Below are 19,610 nucleotides of genomic sequence, written 5' to 3' on the forward strand. Positions count from 1 at the left end.
CCGAAATAACTTGGAAGTAACTCGTTCTTTTTTATAAGTAACTCAGTAACTGCGAGTTACATTTCAGGCTGAAGAACTTCGTTATTAACTTAGTTACATTTTGCACACGGTAACTTAACTTGTAACGAGTTCTTTTTGACCGGTAACTTCTCAATCTATGATAAAAACTAACAACTTTGTATACCTGTATGAAAGGAAAGATGGGGCAATATTCTATATTCTTTGGTCTTCGTATTTTCTACGCTTCCAAAAATGATGCACTTATGCAGTACATAATTGGTACAAAAAGGCGTACGCCCTCTGTTTTCAACAAATCAGGGGCGAGAAAGATGTCATACGGCATGATGGTTGGCTATGAGCGTGCTATGCGGTGAAGTTCATTTTTAAGAGTTTCCCGGTGCCGGCTGTGCTCTCTGGGGTTGTCACTGGGTTTTCGTTAGACGCTTTCAGACGTATGTCGGCACAGTTCCTTAGAAGTCGGCCCAGGACGCACATTCCCCAGTGCATCAGTTGTGACGTTGCCCACCTCTGTGAGGCCGACAACGGCGAGCCCTCTCGCCATCACCACAACCATCATTTTTAAGAGTGTAGTTCCTAGCAGAGCTTTTCAAATTTTGGTCTTTGCGGATTTGGTGGCATGAATCCGGATTTAAAAAATGGATTTGATTTCATATGGGAAATATAAAACCAGATTCACAACGCCGACATCAATTTAAATTCGCGCTTGATTTGGATTTGATTTATTGTCATCAGTAAAATGTGGATCTCACTTGACTCCGACTTGCGCCGTCAAAGTCACATCACTGGGAAAGTTTGCCACCGAATGGACCTGCTGCGACCAAACCGTAACCCTGCCTTTCGGTATCGGAAGACGCAACTGAAACGTGGACGAAGTACTGGATTAGGAAGCGGGCACTCAAACTCGAAGAGCGACTCCAAGAGCTGATGCGCGATTCCAGAACCAGACTACAAAATTAAGATAGACAGCAAAGGAATATTTTTGTTTTGTGCCTGACGAAAGGTAATTAATTTTATAGGTTATTAGCGTTTCTGATACTAGCGTACCCCATACATCAGGGCCAACTGCACTTTGCGCACCGACCACAAAACAAATTAACTCAGCGTTATTATCTGTATTATGCTTGAATGGATATTTCTGCAGCTGTTTTACGAGTTCTACCCACTATAGTCCCAATAGTCCCCTGTCCGATCGCTGCGCTCAAGTAAGTTCGAACCCGGCCAACAGAGTGGCATGGTAAAAGTTGCTTAGACATGTCGCCTGCTACGATGCACACACGAAGGACGAAGCCGAAGACGAAGAATAAGTAAATATCGTGCAATGCACTTTGCCTCGCGCTAGACCTTTTGAGAGGCACGTTCTGATGACAGAGTTCTTACATTACGCCTTCGAAATCAGGGCTTCGGTCGGGAGGCCCCCGGTGACGATGGGATATACGGGGCGGGCGGTTCATATAGCTGGGTTCTTCGTCTTGTGCTTGGTCACCGGCGTATCCGAGGTCGTCCACGGGGTTGCCGAACCCGATGTCACCACCGGGAGGCCACCCTGGGAAGCAGGAACGATTGAGAATAAGGATCAGCAGGTGATCATCGAGCATGTCGATGGGCAGCAGGTATGATATGAATAGATGTATGACCACTAGATATCGCATCAGTTCATCCCCCTTTTTCCTTCACTTAGTGCTTCCAGAGAAGGGAACTTTGCCTTAGCTTTGCATGATATAAGGGCAATTCGGGATATACTATAGCACAGTCATGTATTTTTTTCAAAGTAAAAAAGCGTAAAGTCAGGAAATGGAAGTTGTACGAATATCCTTTGAAATATTTGTGGGGAACATTTAGAACAAAATTAGCAATATTTATGACGATTTTTGAAACGTTATATACGAAAATAGCATAACCCGCAAGTCTGCTAAAAACACGCAATTTAGTGCCGACGCGGCGGTATAGTCTAAAGCTCTATCCGCACTTGCGTGAGAAGAAAAGCGGGCCCGCGCCACCGTGCGGAAAGTAGGTCGCGGAGCCGTCACCGCTTCGCTTCTCGTAACCCGTGCGGGACGACGTTCAACGTCGGCTATGGCTGCAGGCTATATACCACGCCCGTGCAGTGCCAACCCAGGGCCTGTATCTCATTGGCCGTCCGCGCCCGTGATCAGTCGAGCCGCGACTGGCTCTGGGGAAGAGACACCTTCCCTCGCGTCGAGGTCAAAGACGTCCCTCACGTCGTTGGGAGCGTTCGCGCGGCAGCCTTCCCGCAAGTGCACTCTTAAAACAAAGCTTCACAACATAGCACCCTGAAGGCCAACAACTGTACAGAGTGATACCTCTATCACTCTCCATTAGTGGAAAGCACCGGGTGTGCACCTTTTTGTGACACCTTTTTGTGACAATTAACATTCCTGCATAAGTGTCACAAAAAGGTGTACTCCTCCCGTTTTCAACAAATCAGGGGAGACAACGACGTCACTCGGGATGACGGTTGGCTAGGAGCCTGCTATGTAGTGAAGTTCATTTTTACTAGTGTGGGAACTACACTCTTAAAAATGAGCTTCACCACATAGCACGATCCTAGCCAACCATCATCCCGAATGACAACGTTCTCGCCCCTGATTTGTTGAAAACGGGAGGAGGAGCCTATTTTGTGCCGTGCATAATGGGCACAAAATAGGCTCCTCCCGTTTTCAACAAATCAGGGGCGAGAACGTTGTCATTCGCGATGATGGTTGGCTAGGATCGTGCTATGTGGTGAAGTTCATTTCTAAGAGTGTAGGCGTAAAGTGGGACTCCGCAACAAAATCACCAGAAAGGTTGTAGTATATCCGTAATCTTTGGGATGTAAGGAACATGTCTACGAAATATCTCGGTCAGGTGTGGTCAGGTGTGGTGAGGTCAAAAGTGGGCAGGTTTTATTCAAACGAGTTATTACGAAGCGAGCCCTGTGAAGCGAGAGGGCGCTGAAAGCAACCCCTGATGACGTCATCCGGCATCTGGCAATGGAGAAAGAATGCAGGCTTATAGAAGCAGACGACAAAGGCAGGATGACGCCACGAAATCCTCATCCAGACGAACCGCGGAAGTATGGAGCTCTGTTTTCTGCTCTTGGCTTTTCGGTACATGTTTGCTATTGTCATCATTTAGGAAGTAATCACTCGCGCAAAATGAATGCGAATGATATATTCGGTATGGAGGGGATGGTTCGTGTTCGGCATGATGCTCACCTAATTCTCCTCGAATCCTTCCGAAGTATCCCTTTAATGCCGGCACCGCGTAAACCTAGAGTGCGCGGAGGTAGGGGTGGATGCTTCGCCTCCTCGGACCATCCCCTCAAGGCACTAGACGAATATAACATAGACTAGCCTGACTAAACTCGCCTGACCTCACACATAACCACCACCTGTGCCACCTTAGCGCCCCCTAGAGCAGCTTCGTCACTGTAGTAGTCAATTCGGAATGGTGGTTGGTTCACGTTGGCTAGGCGCTTGTTTAGTGGTCTAGTTTTCTATTTTGCCTCTGCAGAGGAGCTTCACAATAAAACAGGGTCAATACCAACCACAGCAGACCGTTAGCGCTCCTGATTCCAGGAAAGAGCGGGGGCGTTCGGCTTTCGGTCACATTACCATAAATGCAGAGTGGCCTACATGGCCTGCCATTCTCAACAAGTCATGAATATGAACGATGTCGTTGAGAACCGTTGGCTGCACTCATAACACAGAACTTCACCACATAACACACTGAACACCAACCACTGCCCAGAATGATTCCATAATTCTGACAGCTGGGGCACACGCTTTTTTATGACAATGAACACAACTGTATAAGTGTTATGCGGTGAAGTCTGCTTTAAGAGTGTAGTCGGTAAGAGTGTTATGCCGCCCTAACGGCCATTGTAACTGTTCCAGAGCAAGGCCCCTGTGGATTGGATTTTGGTGCTCGGCATTATTATCGCTGTCCTCCTGCTGCTCATGTTGTTCGTGTTGATCACCCGACTGCCCCACTCTAATCCGAAGTACACGCGGCTCCACCTTGTGGCTGGTGGAGAAAATCCTGAAGAGGCGTTCACGTACATCGCCGCTTCCAACCACAGGCACGCTCACCTCCAGGACATGCCTGGTTGGAGGCACGATTTGATTCCCTCCCAACACCAACAACGCAGTAACGTCCCACGTTTTGCTACCAAATTCGAGGTAACGTATGAGTGCATAATGTAAATGAGAGGTGTTGAAAAAAAATTGAGAGGTGTTCATTCTTACAGTTACGTTGTAATATCCGACAAATATGGCCCGAGATTTTGTGCACAAAAAATCTTTCAAAATATGCATGCAAATAGGCGGCGCGAAACGTCCAAGTATGCAGAAATATTAATGGTCCCTGAAATGTTGATCTGGAAACTTTTGCGTAACTTAAAACTGTGTAAACACCCGAATTGTCCAGAAAACGTTCTACAGATCAAGGTGCACATTCCTTATTGACAGTTGGAACGTCGTTTCATACGAAGGCATTTCTCATTGGTCATTGCAGCACGCCACTATAGCAATACTCGTTTTAAAAGGAGTACACACACGTATACATATGCATTTTGCATGTGCTGTTTCGTCAGCCCATGTATTTGAGATATTTCGCCAACGGAGAGACCCAGACGTTGGTTCTGAGTACCGTGCAGCTTGGCGAAGCATCCTAAACGCGGCGAAGTAGCTCAGATATGTAGCCGGAACAAGGGTTTTGGGCCCAAGACCCCACTATGGAAACGTGAGCAGTGGCAAACAAAAGACACGGCAAAACGTTAAAAAATCGTTCAAATGGCGCCGAAATATGACAGAATATGCAACGAAATGGTGCCGCAATATTACATTATATGCGTCCGTCGTATTATATGACGACAGGAAGAAACATGCCGGCATATACAATTATATAATACACGAAACATTGTAGAATCGTATCGTTGCGATTGGTAATGTATAGGGAAACGTTAGTCTGCGTTCACACGGGCCAACTTTCTCCAGCAACTATAACCAACTTTGGAGTTGTTCCGAGTCGGGCGACACCACCAACCACGACCAACTCGAGTTGCTCCGAATCGGTGTTCGACCGAAAACTTTAGGAAGTTGGTGGTGCTCTAGATAATTAACGTGTGGTGCATTGCCACTTGACTCCCGAGGGCGTGAAGCAATTTCGTTTGTGCCGTACTACCTGACATGGGTTCAAATCGTCATTAGGTTAAAGTCGTCAAAATCCAAAATATATTGCGAAATGCACTAGATATTGATTTCCATCGGTGCACTGAGTGGGAAATGATTATAAATGTTAAGAAAATTGTTTCGATGACAGTAACTCGTAAGCGTAACCTCCTTATATTTACATACAGTATTGCGGACGCACCACTTGACCAAGTAAAATCCTTTAAATATTTGGTGTTATTATCGATTCAGCGATACGCTGGACTGCTCACTTAAAATATGTGGTAGGAAAAGCATCTAGAAGACTTAGTTTTCACGGATATGTACTAAGACAAATGCCAGAAAATATGAATTACTTTGTTATAAAACAGTCCGGTCAATTCTGGATTATGCTTCAGTAATTTGGATTCCGTACTCACAATATTGTCTAGCCTTTATTGATCAGTTAGAAAGACAGAAGATCCTCGCCTGTACATCTTTAGCTGACCTACTCCAGTTCCACAGGACCCCTACGAAAATGAACATTAACTCTGTATTGACACTTTATTTTGGGTATATGTACTATATTGGCATCCTATTGCATTTCTCAGGTTATTGACTTCTGTAAATAGAATCCCTATGTCCTCCATATTGATTTTCTATGTATGCACTGTGTTATACACATAGACCATATAAATTCTATTGACATCCTATTCCAAATTGGCCACCGTGTATGTATTGAGAAGTATCAATAGCCATTATGCAATACAGACTCCATACAAAAGTGCTAACAAGCGGGATCGGCAGCTGCCATTCGCTACACCCTGGTATGATTTAGCTTGTGTGTGTGTGTGATGCAAAACATTTACCGGTACGTACCGGTATGTGCCACCGACTAAGAACGTGTGTAAGACTAACTCGTGCGTAATCGGATTAGACTTATACAGCTCACCCTTCTTTTTGAGTCATAGGCAAGCAGGGCTCTCGGATTTGCGGGAGATTGCGGGAAAAACAATATATACACTCTAAACCCAGTGACGGATAGGTGCCGTCTGATCAACTGGCACATTTTTTTTAAAGAATGTGCCACATGACTTCAAGGGGCACGCGGTGCCCGCGAAAGCTGCAGGTGCCATGTGCCCCCTGAAGCAACTGGTCCTTGCTGACGCCAGGTGCCACAGTGTACCGGACGTATCGAAGGGTTGTTCCCACTAATACGCGAAACACATTGCGCCTCTCGAGTTCCCTCACAGAAAAATTACCTCCACGCTTCGCAAAAAAAGAAAAAGCAAGGAAGAAAATGCTCCAAGCACATCGAACATGAAACACCAAATTTTATTGACTTGCACGTACCTTTAAATTGTATCCATCGTTTGCCGAATGGAAAGCATACACGGTTCACTAATCCCAACACACACACATGGAGCACACGTTGCACAAACAGTCCTCCAAACGCCGAACACACAACCATCGAAACTTCGAACAGGCTGGCACTGAAAGCTCAATGAAGATCCTTAGTGACGAACACGACGGTTCCTCAAACGAAATGGCCCAGGAACAATTGTCCAACAACTGGCAACAGACACCAATCCCATGTGAGAAGCTGTTGCAATCTTTCACGCGTATGTCTGACCGTTGAGACAGGAAACAACCTGTAAAGAAACCGAAGTGAATATCACGCTGGTATTCGCTCCGAGATCGAACGGTGTCGGCGCGTTGCGGAGAACAGAGAACTATCGCAGTGTGGACTCGTCGTCTGCTTTTACAGGTTTATTCCGCGTTCAGTGCCGTAGGGGGAACCGAATAGTATCGTATCATCGTGGCACAAGTGATCTTCCGGTGCATATACACAAGAATTACGAAAAAGAACCATCAAATCCGAACATCGGCCCACGTGTTATCCACACTACAATGGTGATAGTGTCGCCTCCTATATGTCGATCTCGCAGCGAATTGTTCCAACGTTAATGCTGGAATAGTACTCCATTTTGTAACTCACCTCCTCGCAATCGATACAGTCCCACGGTCACCTATAACGAAAGAATACAATTAACCTCGCTTGTAATGTACATCGTCGCTTCACCGATGCAGCCGATCCTCTCCTGCCGCCATTTGCAATGCGTCCACCGTCTGCAACAGAATGTAATTCGATTGTTAAACACGAGTAAAACGCAGGCGTCGTACGATGCATCACAGCTGGGTTGGCTTCCCTTAAGCAAACATGAGACCTGTACTTAAAAAGCAAGGTGTCATCCTTCTCAAAGGCGAGGTTGCAACGCAGACAGCGTCAAGAAAGCGGGAAGGAACGTACTGCGGGAGAATACGTTGTGCCGTGTCACTCCTCACCGGCGGAGCGCGGAACAACGTAGTACTGGTAGTACGCTCCAACGAAGGCACGCATATTCAGCCGGCACACGCATTATTCAACAAGCACACGAGTACAAGGTTCAGGAGGCACACATATTATTCAGCGGGCACAAAGCCGTTTCATACCAACGTTACGGCTTTGTACCTGCTGAAATTTGGCGACGAGGATCGCTGTGCTTGCTATTTGATAACCGTTACGGCTGCTTCCAGACGGTTACGGCTGTGTACCGGCTGCACTTTCTGAGGGAACTTTTTTAACTGGCACATGTCCGTCACAGGATTTAGAGTGTAGCGCCTGTTTTCTATTGGGAAGGCAATGCCAGTACCTTTCGAAGTCTCCGGGCAGTACTGCTTGTAGTATTGGTCCTGGAAAGAATTTTCTTAACCTCTCGCAGTGAGCTTCTTGGTTGTTTCGATATTTCTCTGCTTCCTTTTTAAGCTGCCCTGCTACGCTGCATCGTGGAACGTGCAATAAAGCAAAGTAAGAGTCTTTATATACCTGTAACTTACGTGTTTTGCATCACACACCCACATAAGCTAAACCATGCCAGGGTGTAGCGAATGGCAGCTGCCGAAACCGCTTTTTAGCATATTTGTATGGAGGCCCTATTGTATAATTTCAATTGAAACTTATCAATACATACACGGAGGCCAATTTGCAATAGGAGTTCAATAGAATTTCTATAGACAACCTACCGTGTTTCTTTATACGTTTGCTGACATTTGTCCACAGAGGTTTTATAGACCGTCAATTTTTTTTTTTTAAATGGGGAGAGCTTTGTTACGGAAGTTTTACTGGCTAATATTCAACGGTCGGTTAGTCAGTGATGCAAGTGAATATGGTCAAGTGTGTCTGGCTTGACCGAATCACGTATTAAACATTACACTATAAAACTTGATAAATGCCGTGACATATAAAAACTGATACTGATTTCTTGATCACATCTCCTCTGTGTTAAAATATAGTCGCTTTTAACATTTATCTGGGTGTTGTATACTTCATTCTGGTTTATACTTAAAGGAGCTCTGAAAGCAGTCTCAAGAATTTTCCGTTCCGAACGCGCTGTGGAAGCACGTAACTTAACGTGATGATTAACACGAAAATTTTCTCCGTACGCGATGTTTTTCGTAGAAAAAATGACACTTGAACATCGCCGCGTGCGTTCCCACTCGACTCGCTCCTCCGGGTCAAACGAGGAGGAGAATGAAAAAAAAAACTTAATTGGTGACGTAATAAAAGTGGAAGGCGGCGACCGCGCTTCTATCCGTGTCAGTGATAACTGGTTTTCTTTTCTTTCTTTCCGTTTTCTTTCCCCCTGCTTTCTCCCTGTCAAGCCATGAATAAGGGAGGACCTCGATATTCCTGGTCGTGAAACCCCCGTTCTCGAAATTCATGTTCTGGAAACAAGGAAAACCAGGGAAAATGTTGCTTCGTAAGATGATATGCCGCGATTAAAAACATAGCATCACTATTTAATCACTCAAATTCAGAGGTTTTCGATATGTGTCCAAGCCGTCTTAGCGAACGAAAGGCACATTTTAGCAGCGATTTGGCTCAGCAGGGCGGCATGGAGTTGGAGTTGGACGGATTAAAAATAATACGGAATAATACGGAACTTGTCGCCTGACAAGTTCCACTACTCCGAGAAAAAGCTACGAAAAACAACAACGAAAGAGAGAGGGCGGCATGTTGGCTAGTTAGTTGTGTGCTTGCAATATTACGGCTGGGTTAGTCACAGTCTGCCGTTGGCAGCTGCCCGCGCGCGACATGTGCATTTTATAGTCAGCTAAAATTTACGCTAGTCACGTGTTGTTTCAGTGCACGCTGATATGTCGGCGGACGCAAACTTAACCGGCGTTGTCGGTCGCTATATGGTGGATAAAACTGATGCACTATATGGTGACAAAACAAAAGGCGCCGAGCACGGATGAACTCATACTTGCGTGTCTGCACCGTCCACATTTGTAGTCTGCGTCGGCCAATTCTCGTTTAGCTCGATGATTGTTAAGTTGACCATAAATTGTGGTAGTCTTATGACACTGTTTGGCTATGTTAGTGTGTAACTCGGGCAATGAATGTTCAACGCCTGATGCCACGACGTGCCGGCGAAGGCATATTGCGTAAATTTCACTTAATTGTATCTGTCAACGTACCGGCAAGAACACTCCTCCAGCTGGATGAGGAATTAACTGAATGGCTAGCAAAGTTGCTACTCGAAGTGACTGTGATCATAGCGAATTAGTGATATAAGTGTTTACGAAGATTTATTTTTTTCCAGGCTAGAGGAAGTCCCCAGCAGACAACAACCCGAACCACTCTACAATACGATGCTAGAAGGCCACAGACGACCAATGAGCCCGAACGTCTGGCAGACCGAAGTCTTCCCTGTTATAACAGCGAAGGGCCTGACGTCAACAGGACATATTCGCGAGAAACAGTGGACTCTCCTGTGGCTGATGAGCCTCCTTACAAGCAGATAAAGACAGTCGACTGTCAAGATGACTTTGAGGATGACAGCACTTGCGTCACGTTGGCATCTCGGGAGACGCTCGTCCGCGCCGGCAGCCCCGTTGGTGTAATTCTTTACAACCGTGACGTCGTAACCGAAGTAAGATCGCCCGCTTCATTGGCTCCCTTGGCTCCCTCCGACAAAAATTTTGATACAGCGCGATCAGACATAAATTTAACAATACCCGAAGTGGAGGACAACGGGAAAGGTCCAAGATATACCCAATACCAATCTCTCCGTCCATGTACAACCCAGAATATCGCCTTGCCAAGTACCGATACGACAAAGTTCATTGTTTCGCCAGACACAAGTACGGAACATGAGTCAATGATACGCGGTCCCTCTACGCAACTTGGCGAGCAGGCGAGCAGGGAGCTTTCCATGAAGGAATTCCCTATGACTGCTACTCGATCTGATGAACCCACTAGGAAGCCGCGGGTAAGGCGGAATGCACTGGCCGTGGACGCTGAAGTATCCCCAGGAGAGGATGTTCAGCCAGCAGGAAAGCTGAGTAACGCCCCAACGTCGTACCATACAGAGTTAACGGGTACAGGTCCGCACCCCGCGAGGAGAAAGATATCTGGCGCAGAAATTCCACCTGAAGAGGGTTACGTCCATCAGATGCCCCTGATGGAACCACGCCTCATTTCTGACCAGCCGACTGACATAGGCCAAGCAGAAAGGTCTGAGAAGGAGGGGCCGACACCACTTCGCAGGACTTCAATTGAACGCAGGGCGAGCAGCAGTGAACGTGCCATGGAAAACGCATCTGGAGGAGGTTTAAATTGCATTATGTTTGAAGAGAGGCCTAGCATTGAGTATTTCCCCTACGAGAGTATAGAGTATGCGCCTGTAATGAGACAGCCAACGAATGTTCCAAATGCACAAGACGAGCTGACGGGAGTAACATCTGAAGTTCCTGCACAGCGCACAATTGATGGCGAGGAAAAAGCACAGAGTCAACAAGCTTATCTCAAATCCGAGCTCGAACGTTCTGATGCACCACAAGAAGATGCACAAGATCTTACTGATGCACAATCACCAGGCCAGGGCACACGACTTCATCCCAATGCTCCTCTCACTATACGATACGGAAATGCCTTGCAGTCTCCCACTAGGCAAATGTCACGGTCTGAATGTTGTGATACAGCAATGCTTGATTTAAGTCTTATTCCACATGAACAGGAATCACTGCTACCATCGCCGACACCATCAGCAGACTTCGAACTGCGAAGAGGGGATGACGAATCTGTTAGCCTTTTGGAAGAGCTTCGCGATGCTGAGCGGCAAATGATGCAGTCTGGAAATGTTCTACCTCCTATCGATGACAATTGCATGCAGGTTAGGCAGGATATTGCCAAGAAAACTACTGGGAGGATGATTTCAAGAGAAGCTGTAACTGAATGCTTCAATGAGCTAATACGTTATATGCATGCGGTTGCAACACGGGAAGACAAAATTCCAGTCAGAGCGAACGAAAATATTACTCAACTGTCCGAAGCGTCATCTCCTAACCTCACTGATGTCGCCGAGGGAGATATTCCGGATTCGGGATCGTTGTCTGGCTCTACATCGCCGTCTGCCAGGTCGGAACGTAGAGGACAGAAGAGACTTCTGAAGACAAAACCTGTTAAAAAAGCAACCACACATATTCTTTTCTCCTCGACCGTTCCTTTCGAACAAGAAACCGCGGATTCGCAAACGTTTGAGCCATCTCCGGAAGTCCTGGAGGTGGTTGATGATGACCTCACCGGTATTCCAGACGAGGTACGAACAACGCATTCTCCGAGGAGCCCAAACGTGGCGTACGCACTAGGTAGCGGGATTGATGACACATTGTCTAGCAGTAGCGCGAAGAACCAGAACGCTGAAAGGAAACTGGAAAAATCCAACACGACGAGCCCTTGGCGCCGTATCAGTTCCCCGCAGTTCTTCAATGAGAGGAGTTCTTCATTACCATCTGGTCTATCCACGCCACATTCACAGCGAAGAAAGAAAGAACAGACTACGCTTATAACTGCCCCAGACATTTCGGAAGCGCCTTTCATAGAGACAGACTCACCTCCTGTGTCCCTTACGCCCCAGAGGTCCATGACTACAAGCCCTCGAGAATACAGCCGCTCGACTCCGGGTAACTTGCAACGTTCGAATACCTCTTGGACGCCTGGGATGTCACCCACGAAGCCCGTGTCACCGGGAAAATATGGGCTACAGCAAAGAAAAGTGTCTGACGACGAGGTTACGAATGTTGAGCCCAAAAATGGTCAAGTCTCGAGTAAAGCGTCAGCGGAGACTCACGTGGAGCTGCCGCAGAGGTCGCTGAAGGTGCTTCCCGATGAAGGACCACATAGCGAGAAAGAGAAGGATTAGACCTCGACATAATGCCGCTTATGGTTAAAGATGCGGTGGTAGCATTTTTATTCAGAAATGTTAATAAACCTATATCAAGTGACAATCTGTTCACCGCTCTTAATTCTGGCTTAGTCTGAGGCATGATGCAGCAGTGAGCTTCGGTAGGACTACAACAGAGTGGTGCAAAACTATGGATTGTCTTATGAGAATCGAACTATCGGCAGTAGGCTGTCCAGTATACTATCGATAGTCCGCAGACAGAAAAAGATCCCTCACTCCTACAAGTTACTCAGAGCAGCTTTCCCTCCGACGCAGACCTTGAGCATCTAATGCCACTCAGGCTCAGCCCAACTGCAAGGTCACGTGATTCTCTCTGAATTATGGTTGGCTGCACCATGAGTCTCATGAGCATCATTCGCTGCTTGCAGTACATCATTCATACACTACAGCTAAACGCCAAGTACTTTCGTCGCATGTGATTGTGTGTTCGTTGTCATTGTGCCCGCGCGAAAAAGAAGAGAAGGAAAGCATTGATAGTGAGAACAAAATGTGGATATCGATAGTCAAAAACAAAAGGAAAGTGCTATCGATAGTCGATTAGCGTAAAACTGTCGATAATTTTGCGTCACTACTGCAAGGGCGCTGCAAGGCTTCTGCATCTGGCACAGAACGCTGGTGGCAGAAATGGCATAGCCATTGAAAACCGTTGGACTCCTTTGGCACGAGCTTTTAGCGGTGAGGGCTGACAAATGGCGCGCCCGGTCATTGTGTTCAAGGATTTTCCCAGCACCCCTGTATCCCCTAAGACACCCCAACAAATCTTGCCTGCCAGTAAGACCAAAGAAGCCAGAAAAGCTGGAAATACGCCCCCCCCCCTCTCCGAGACGAACATCCAAGGAATATCCCTGCTTGTGTCGCGAAGGGCTTTAACCCAGTCCTCGCTTGTACAACCCGCACAGTACAACCTGCTACCAGCATTACTGTTCAGCACTTCAGCACGCTGCACCAGTGTCAGCCCTCGTGAGCGTCTCTCATTCATCCGCTACTTCTAACGAACACTAACACAATTCACTTCCATTCACGGAGAGCCCTTTCACCATCACCACGAAATCACATTCTCAAGACCAGGGGTCGGATTCACAAACGCGATCGTAAGTAACGCTAAGGTGCTCTAAGACTTCGCAGCCTGCGACTCGTGAACGGCGCGTCGTAAGCACGATTCACAAAGGGCGCGTTAGGCAGGCTCCCGAGCGCGATATCTAGGGTTCTCAAGGGAACGTACCCTTGGTGTCTCTACATAATGGTGTTTGTGAGGCTATCCGGAAGCCGAGCGCAAGAGCCCCTGAGCGCACGCCACCTATCGAGCTTTCTTCTGTCGTCTGCTTTTAAGTAAACATAGCAGTAGACCATAGCAGTCCTCTGTAATCGTATCACCATTTACCGCCGACATCCGATGATTCCGGAAACACAAAGAGCATGGGCGGTTGCTACGTGTTGCAACGCTTGCGCCATTTCGAAAGTCAGTACACCGAAACATGCGTCACGCTCCGGAACTGGCCCCCGCGACCCCGCTCTTCCCCAGCGTTCTCCGGCTCCGAAGAAGGGGTGGGCAGGGTGCACCCGGGAACGTGCACCGGAAGTCACTTAGGAGGTGTTAAGTGATCCCCTGAAAGAGGGAATGTTCCCGGAGCCGAACCTAATGTTGAATTCCAATGGCAGATTCGGAGCGCCTCCAGAGCAAGTTTTGTTGCTCCGCCGAGAGCAAGTCTGCTCGATTGGCAGATTGGGAACAGTACTGGAGTCTTCCAATGGGAGCTTTGGAGCGGCATTCGAGCCAAGGTCGCTCCAGGGAGCAACCCAGACTGCTCCGCCAAAATAGGCAGATTCAACTGGAACTCTATATGACGTGTCACTTGTCGCTTGTGCTTCCTATTTCCTGTCTCTGCTTCGCCAACATGGCCGCCTCGCAACGCGTCTTCGCCGTGACTAGTCTTTCGCGTCGTACGTAAGTTGGCGATTTCGTTTCATGAAGGAAGCGATAAGTCCGACATTACAATGCAACGTTAGGAAATTAGAAGGACCTTGATGTTGCAAAACATGGCGTTATAATGGAACATGAGTACCTTCTTCTTCCTCCGTCTCTGGCAGCCATCCACCAAAAGAGATTGGACAGGGCTAAACTCTAAGTTGGGCGCAAGTGTTCCAGTCGCAGATTCGGATCACTTGCTCTAGGCTTGATCAAGCCGCTCCATTGCCGAGTCTGCCACTTGCTCCGACTCTGCCATTGGAATTCAACATAACGCGCCCAAAGCTATCGTAGTGGAGAGGGTACACCCTTTGACGAGGAAGAGGAAGTTGCTCATTTCTTGTCCCACGCGGTTTTGGTTTGGCAACCAGGAGAGAAACAGGCAACGGGTGCGAGACTATGTTTTCACTATGGTAACGATGACGAAAATCTGCAATCGTACCAATATAATAGTCGTACCGTTAGAAGAACAAGTCGCCCGTCCCCAAGTGTGCTGCTCCTACACGTGCTCTCGGTGTTTCGGTAGCCATAATGGATGACATGCAATCACACGCGAAACGCGTTCGACGACCCAGCAGGGATATTCCCAGTATGTTTGTCTCAGGGGCGGGAGGGTGTTTTGTAGGGAGTGTGTGGCACCCATATTTGCAGCTTTTATGGCTTTTTTGGCCTTTCTTGCAGACAATTTGGAGAGCTGTTGAACGATTTTGGGGGTGTCTTAGCGGGCTCTACGGGATGCTTGAAAAATCCCTGCGACCCGATTCTACGGAGCACAAAATTAACGCATTTGTTGAAGGGTTTGTTGAAGGTTATCAAGCAAAAAAGTTCGTCATTGACGGTTCGGGGATGGTCTCGAAGGTTCTGTGGCAAAGTGCAATGCGTGGGCGCGCATTACGGTGTCTTTGTTTACCGTCTCCAAATCCACCGCTGCCAAATACGCCGCCATCTTTCCTCGTAAGACTGCTCGGGAGCTCTCGCAGGATTATGCCGTAAGCTGCGAAGATTTTGCGACGCGCGCCCTTCGTGAATCTACACCTCGTTGTAACTTTCCCGTACGACGGAGTTACGGCAGATTCCGTCGCACGAACTTTTTGTGAATCCGACCCCAGTGCCCTTATTCACCAGTCCCACTTAGCCGCTGGTTTAGTGACGTCTGGTTTAAGTTGATCACGTGATCTCTCCGGCTCTGAAGCCCTTTGACCACAACGCATGCGCATTATTCACATTGTCACGAGATGGTTGAGGGGAGGGAGAAATTAGCAGACGACGTAAAAGCCGCGAAGAAGAAGACGCCCTTTTTTTGTGTGTGTATGTGTGTGTGTGTGTGTGTGTGTGTTTTGTTACGAGGTTGATAAAGGAAAGTTCATGCGGCGCTGGCGCCTGGCGCTGCTACAGGTGGTTGCGGGATGGTGTGTGGGTAGCCGGCGGTTAAGCCTGCCTTTGTGTTTGTTAATATGATCGCTAAAACAACGTACAAAGATCGCGTTTGACATGTTATTGAAGAGGCAGGACTACGTATTCTCGTGGAGGCGCTCGTTGTACTTTTGTCAGTGTTCGGTCGTCGATTGTGGTTGCGTATAATAACTGCACCTCCATGGACCATCGCTTGTTTATCGTTTGTTGTGCGGCCTGTGTGGTGAATTGCAACGATCAAGATAGCCTTTCGATAGCTGGGGCATGTCAGCAGCGTGTTTTTACGCTTTCAAGTCTGGTGTCATGTGCGTAGCGTGTGTGCAGGCGCATCATCACGGAAGGCTGCCCGTAAGTAAACAGCAATAACATTGATGCAAGGGTGGCCATATCCTGCATCGGACTCCCACACGCATAACATTTATAGTGTTATGGTTTCGAGAAATTGACGTGGTACTTTACAAGGTATCACAAATCTGCAACGCGTTAAAGCATCGCTTCGCTGGCTGCGTTTGTTCGGGCGCACAACGGAAAGCGAACTGTTTACATCCTGTTACATCCTGAACGTCCTGTTTACATCCGCGTCCTGTGTGTGTGTTAGCGCTGTTTTCGTTATGTTACCCAGGGTGCCCCTGCCTGTGAGTGTGTGGAAGTTGCCAGTGTTGTGACCTCCTGTCGTTCTATCAGTGCGGTGCTATGGTTAAGTGTGACCTCCTTTATCCGCGTATCTCTGCATATAACATTCTTGTACAAATCATCAAGTACTGAATTGATTTATTCTGTTCAGCTAACAAAGACTGGCTGTGCTGTGACTGTCACTTGGTGGAACCTAATATAATGGGAATGTACACACTTGTCCTACAGTCATATATTGAGCGCACTTGACATCACAGACGCCATATCTGCAAGAATAAAAGGGCACAGTCGTTACAATAGATCCGAGCCATTCAGAGTTTGTTGTTTATTGAGACCACATACACAAAATACGAACAACCTTCTCTTTGCTGTTCAAATGGATCAAATATCTCGTACAGAAGGTCTTATTTGTCTCAGTAATGGTGTTTCAAGGGTGGAGCAAACATACAATGAACAAAGGTAAACACATAAAAGAACAGCTGCAACATCAGCTACAAGCAAATCCGTGCTGCTATTCGCATTGTGCTTGCTTGTTCAGAGCAGGGCCGGCGATAGGGTAAGGCGACCACCTTAGTCCCCGCGCACAAAGCCCTCGACCAGAGATTACTTTTTTTTTAAATATCAAGTATGCACTTAATCGCACGCGGGATGTTCGACTAAAACAGAAATGAGAGAAGAATGCGTTATGTGCCATTCTGTCATGTGATGAGAAAAAGTCCGACTTTTAAGAAAAATCCGCCAACCCTGCAAGCTATACCGAGGATTTCGAGAAGCCATGCCGATCCTCATATCTGAAAGCGGTGTCCTAAAGCTAATCGGTTCGATTCGCATTTCTTCGTCAAGTGGTTTCGACGGCATCAACAGTAAAATTTTAAAGGGCACTAGGATCATCTCCTCTTCCTATCTAACTGCTATCTTCCGGCAGTCGTTATCTTCTGCTGTCGTCCCGGAGGACTGGCGGGTGGGTAAATTCATCCCTATCTGCAAGAAAGGTGAGAAGCACGACGCTAAGAATTAATAATAATAATAATAATAATAATGACTTTATTTGATCCAACATTGGACCCAGAGTACTGGGAAAAAAGCTACACTAGGTAGCTTGAATTATCGTCCAATATCACTAACGAGTATGCCATCTAAAATTCTCGAGCATATAATACATTCAAACATAATGTCCTTTCTCAAGTCTAATGGCCTCATTTCGCCCTGTCAACATGGCTTCCGTAAACATTTTTCCTGCGAAACCCAATTCGTCTCGCTCATTCACGATATTCATACTAATCTGGACAACAGACTTCAGACAGACGTCATATTCCTTGATTTCTCTCGTGCCTTCGACCGGGTTCCTCATGGCCGACTAATGACCAAGCTGCAGAGCTTTAATATTGATTCCACAACGTTATCTTGGATTTCTGCATTCCTGAGTTCCCGTTCGCAGTCTGTCTTCGCCAATAACGTACTCTCAGATGCCGGTGTACCGCAGCGTACCGTGTTAGGACCTCTCCTGTTTCTCCTGTTCATTAATGACCTGCCTTTGTCCATACAGTCAAACATACATCTCTTTGCCGGTGACTGTGTCCTTTATCGCTGCATCTCCTCTCCCGACGACCATCTCATCCTTCAAGATGACCTCACCCTCATCGATCAGTGGTGCAGTAAGTGGCTAATGTCACTCAATATTGATAAATGTTGCCACGTCCCATTTTGTAGGAAAACACAAAAATTCAACCACTCTTACTCCCTTAATGGTTCTGTAATTTCGTCCGCTACATCATATAAGTATCTGGGTGTTAATTTGCAAAACGATCTTTCTTGGAACATCCACGTAAGCTCCATCGTTAACAAAGCTAACCGCACCTTAGGATATCTGAAACGGCATCTCTCGTCTGCTCCCCCTAATATTAAACACCTGGCTTACATCATATTAGTCCGGCCTCAGCTGGAGTATGCCTCTGCCGTATGGGATCCATCTACAGCTTACCTTGTACGCGACCTCGAAGCCGTTCAAAACCGCGCAACCAGGTTCATCACTCGTAACTACACACCATATACAAGTATCTCTTCATTAAAAAAACCCATCAACCTGGCCGAGCTGCACGTCCGTAGGAGGGCCATACGCTTATCAGTATTTCACAAGTTCTATCATTCTCCTGCCATCAGGTCATCCTATATCAATCCTCCTCACAGAATATCATCTCGCATCGATCACGAACTCAAACTCGCCCGCTTAAAATGTAACACTCATACATTTTCAAATTCCTTTTTCCTCCAAGACTGCCATTGATTGGAATAACCTCCCGCTCCACATTGTTACCATAACTGACCCGTCTCAATTTCGTAATTCTATCTCAAGTTAATAAATCTTGCGTCATTTATGATACCTTGTGTAACCTACCTGTATAACGTTGTTGTTGTTGTTTCCATTTGTTGTTGCTGTTTTACTGCCTTTTTTTATGTATTATCTTTTTCCTCACTTCCTGTAACCCCCTCCTCCCATGTAACGCCCGTATGGGACTTTTGGGAGCACAATAAATTGATTGATTGATTGATCGATTTCGCACCCTTCTCTCCTGCTGCCATTTCCCGTACTGCTAAAATCTCCCACTGCGAAAATTTTACCATTTCTTATCTTTTCATTCCTGCTGGTGTGAAGCAGGCCCCGCGATGCGCCTTTGCCTCAGGTCCCGCGCACCCCTACCACCGGCCCCGGTTCAGAGTCATATATTATTGAGGAAGCCCTTTTACATACCTGGTCAGGGACTTATGTATTTTTCTGTGCTCATTCTTTATAAGCTCCTCTCTTGACTTCATACTGGCATTGTAAACAACCTCACTTCCATTATCATTGCACCGTTACATGCCAAACAACCACCACCCCCAATGCCTAAAAACTCCCCACAGCTGTTGCCATGCTATAATATGCCAGTTGGGGCTTTTAATTTAGGCTTTTTGTTCAAAAAGAATTTCTATGGTGATGCAGTTGCAGTTACCACTTCACTTTGACACAGATAGCTGAACTTGACAGAAAAATCACATGAGAGGCCCGTGTGACCTCTGCTTCTCCTTTGGCAAGGCTGCTCTGAGAACTGCCACTGTCCAATTGTGCAAATTAAGGTATTGCACAATTACATCAGCAGC

General features: G+C 46.9%; 1 protein-coding gene across 1 annotated transcript; it reads left to right on the top strand.

The window, feature by feature from the left end:
- Positions 1–1,347: 1,347 nt before the first annotated feature.
- On the top strand, positions 1,348–12,503 carry LOC135383300 (uncharacterized). Its single transcript, XM_064612817.1, has 3 exons — positions 1,348–1,631; positions 3,918–4,202; positions 9,818–12,503. The coding sequence occupies exons 1-3, from the start codon at positions 1,383–1,385 to the stop codon at positions 12,416–12,418; spliced, it is 3,135 nt and encodes a 1,044-aa protein (XP_064468887.1). The 5' UTR covers positions 1,348–1,382; the 3' UTR covers positions 12,419–12,503.
- The last annotated feature ends 7,107 nt before the right edge of the window (positions 12,504–19,610 follow it).

Source organism: Ornithodoros turicata, chromosome 2, assembly GCF_037126465.1.
Source record: "Ornithodoros turicata isolate Travis chromosome 2, ASM3712646v1, whole genome shotgun sequence".
In the NCBI taxonomy this organism is placed as follows: domain Eukaryota; kingdom Metazoa; phylum Arthropoda; class Arachnida; order Ixodida; family Argasidae; genus Ornithodoros; species Ornithodoros turicata.

What these genes read in the sequence shown, in the direction of transcription:
- LOC135383300 (XM_064612817.1), top strand. Translation starts at nt 1,383, where the DNA reads ATGACAGAGTTCTTACATTACGCCTTCGAAATCAGGGCTTCGGTCGGG. An exon ending in AGCATGTCGATGGGCAGCAG is followed by an intron (nt 1,632 to 3,917) that starts GTATGATATGAA and finishes TAACTGTTCCAG; the next exon opens with AGCAAGGCCCCTGTGGATTG. An exon ending in GTTTTGCTACCAAATTCGAG is followed by an intron (nt 4,203 to 9,817) that starts GTAACGTATGAG and finishes ATTTTTTTCCAG; the next exon opens with GCTAGAGGAAGTCCCCAGCA.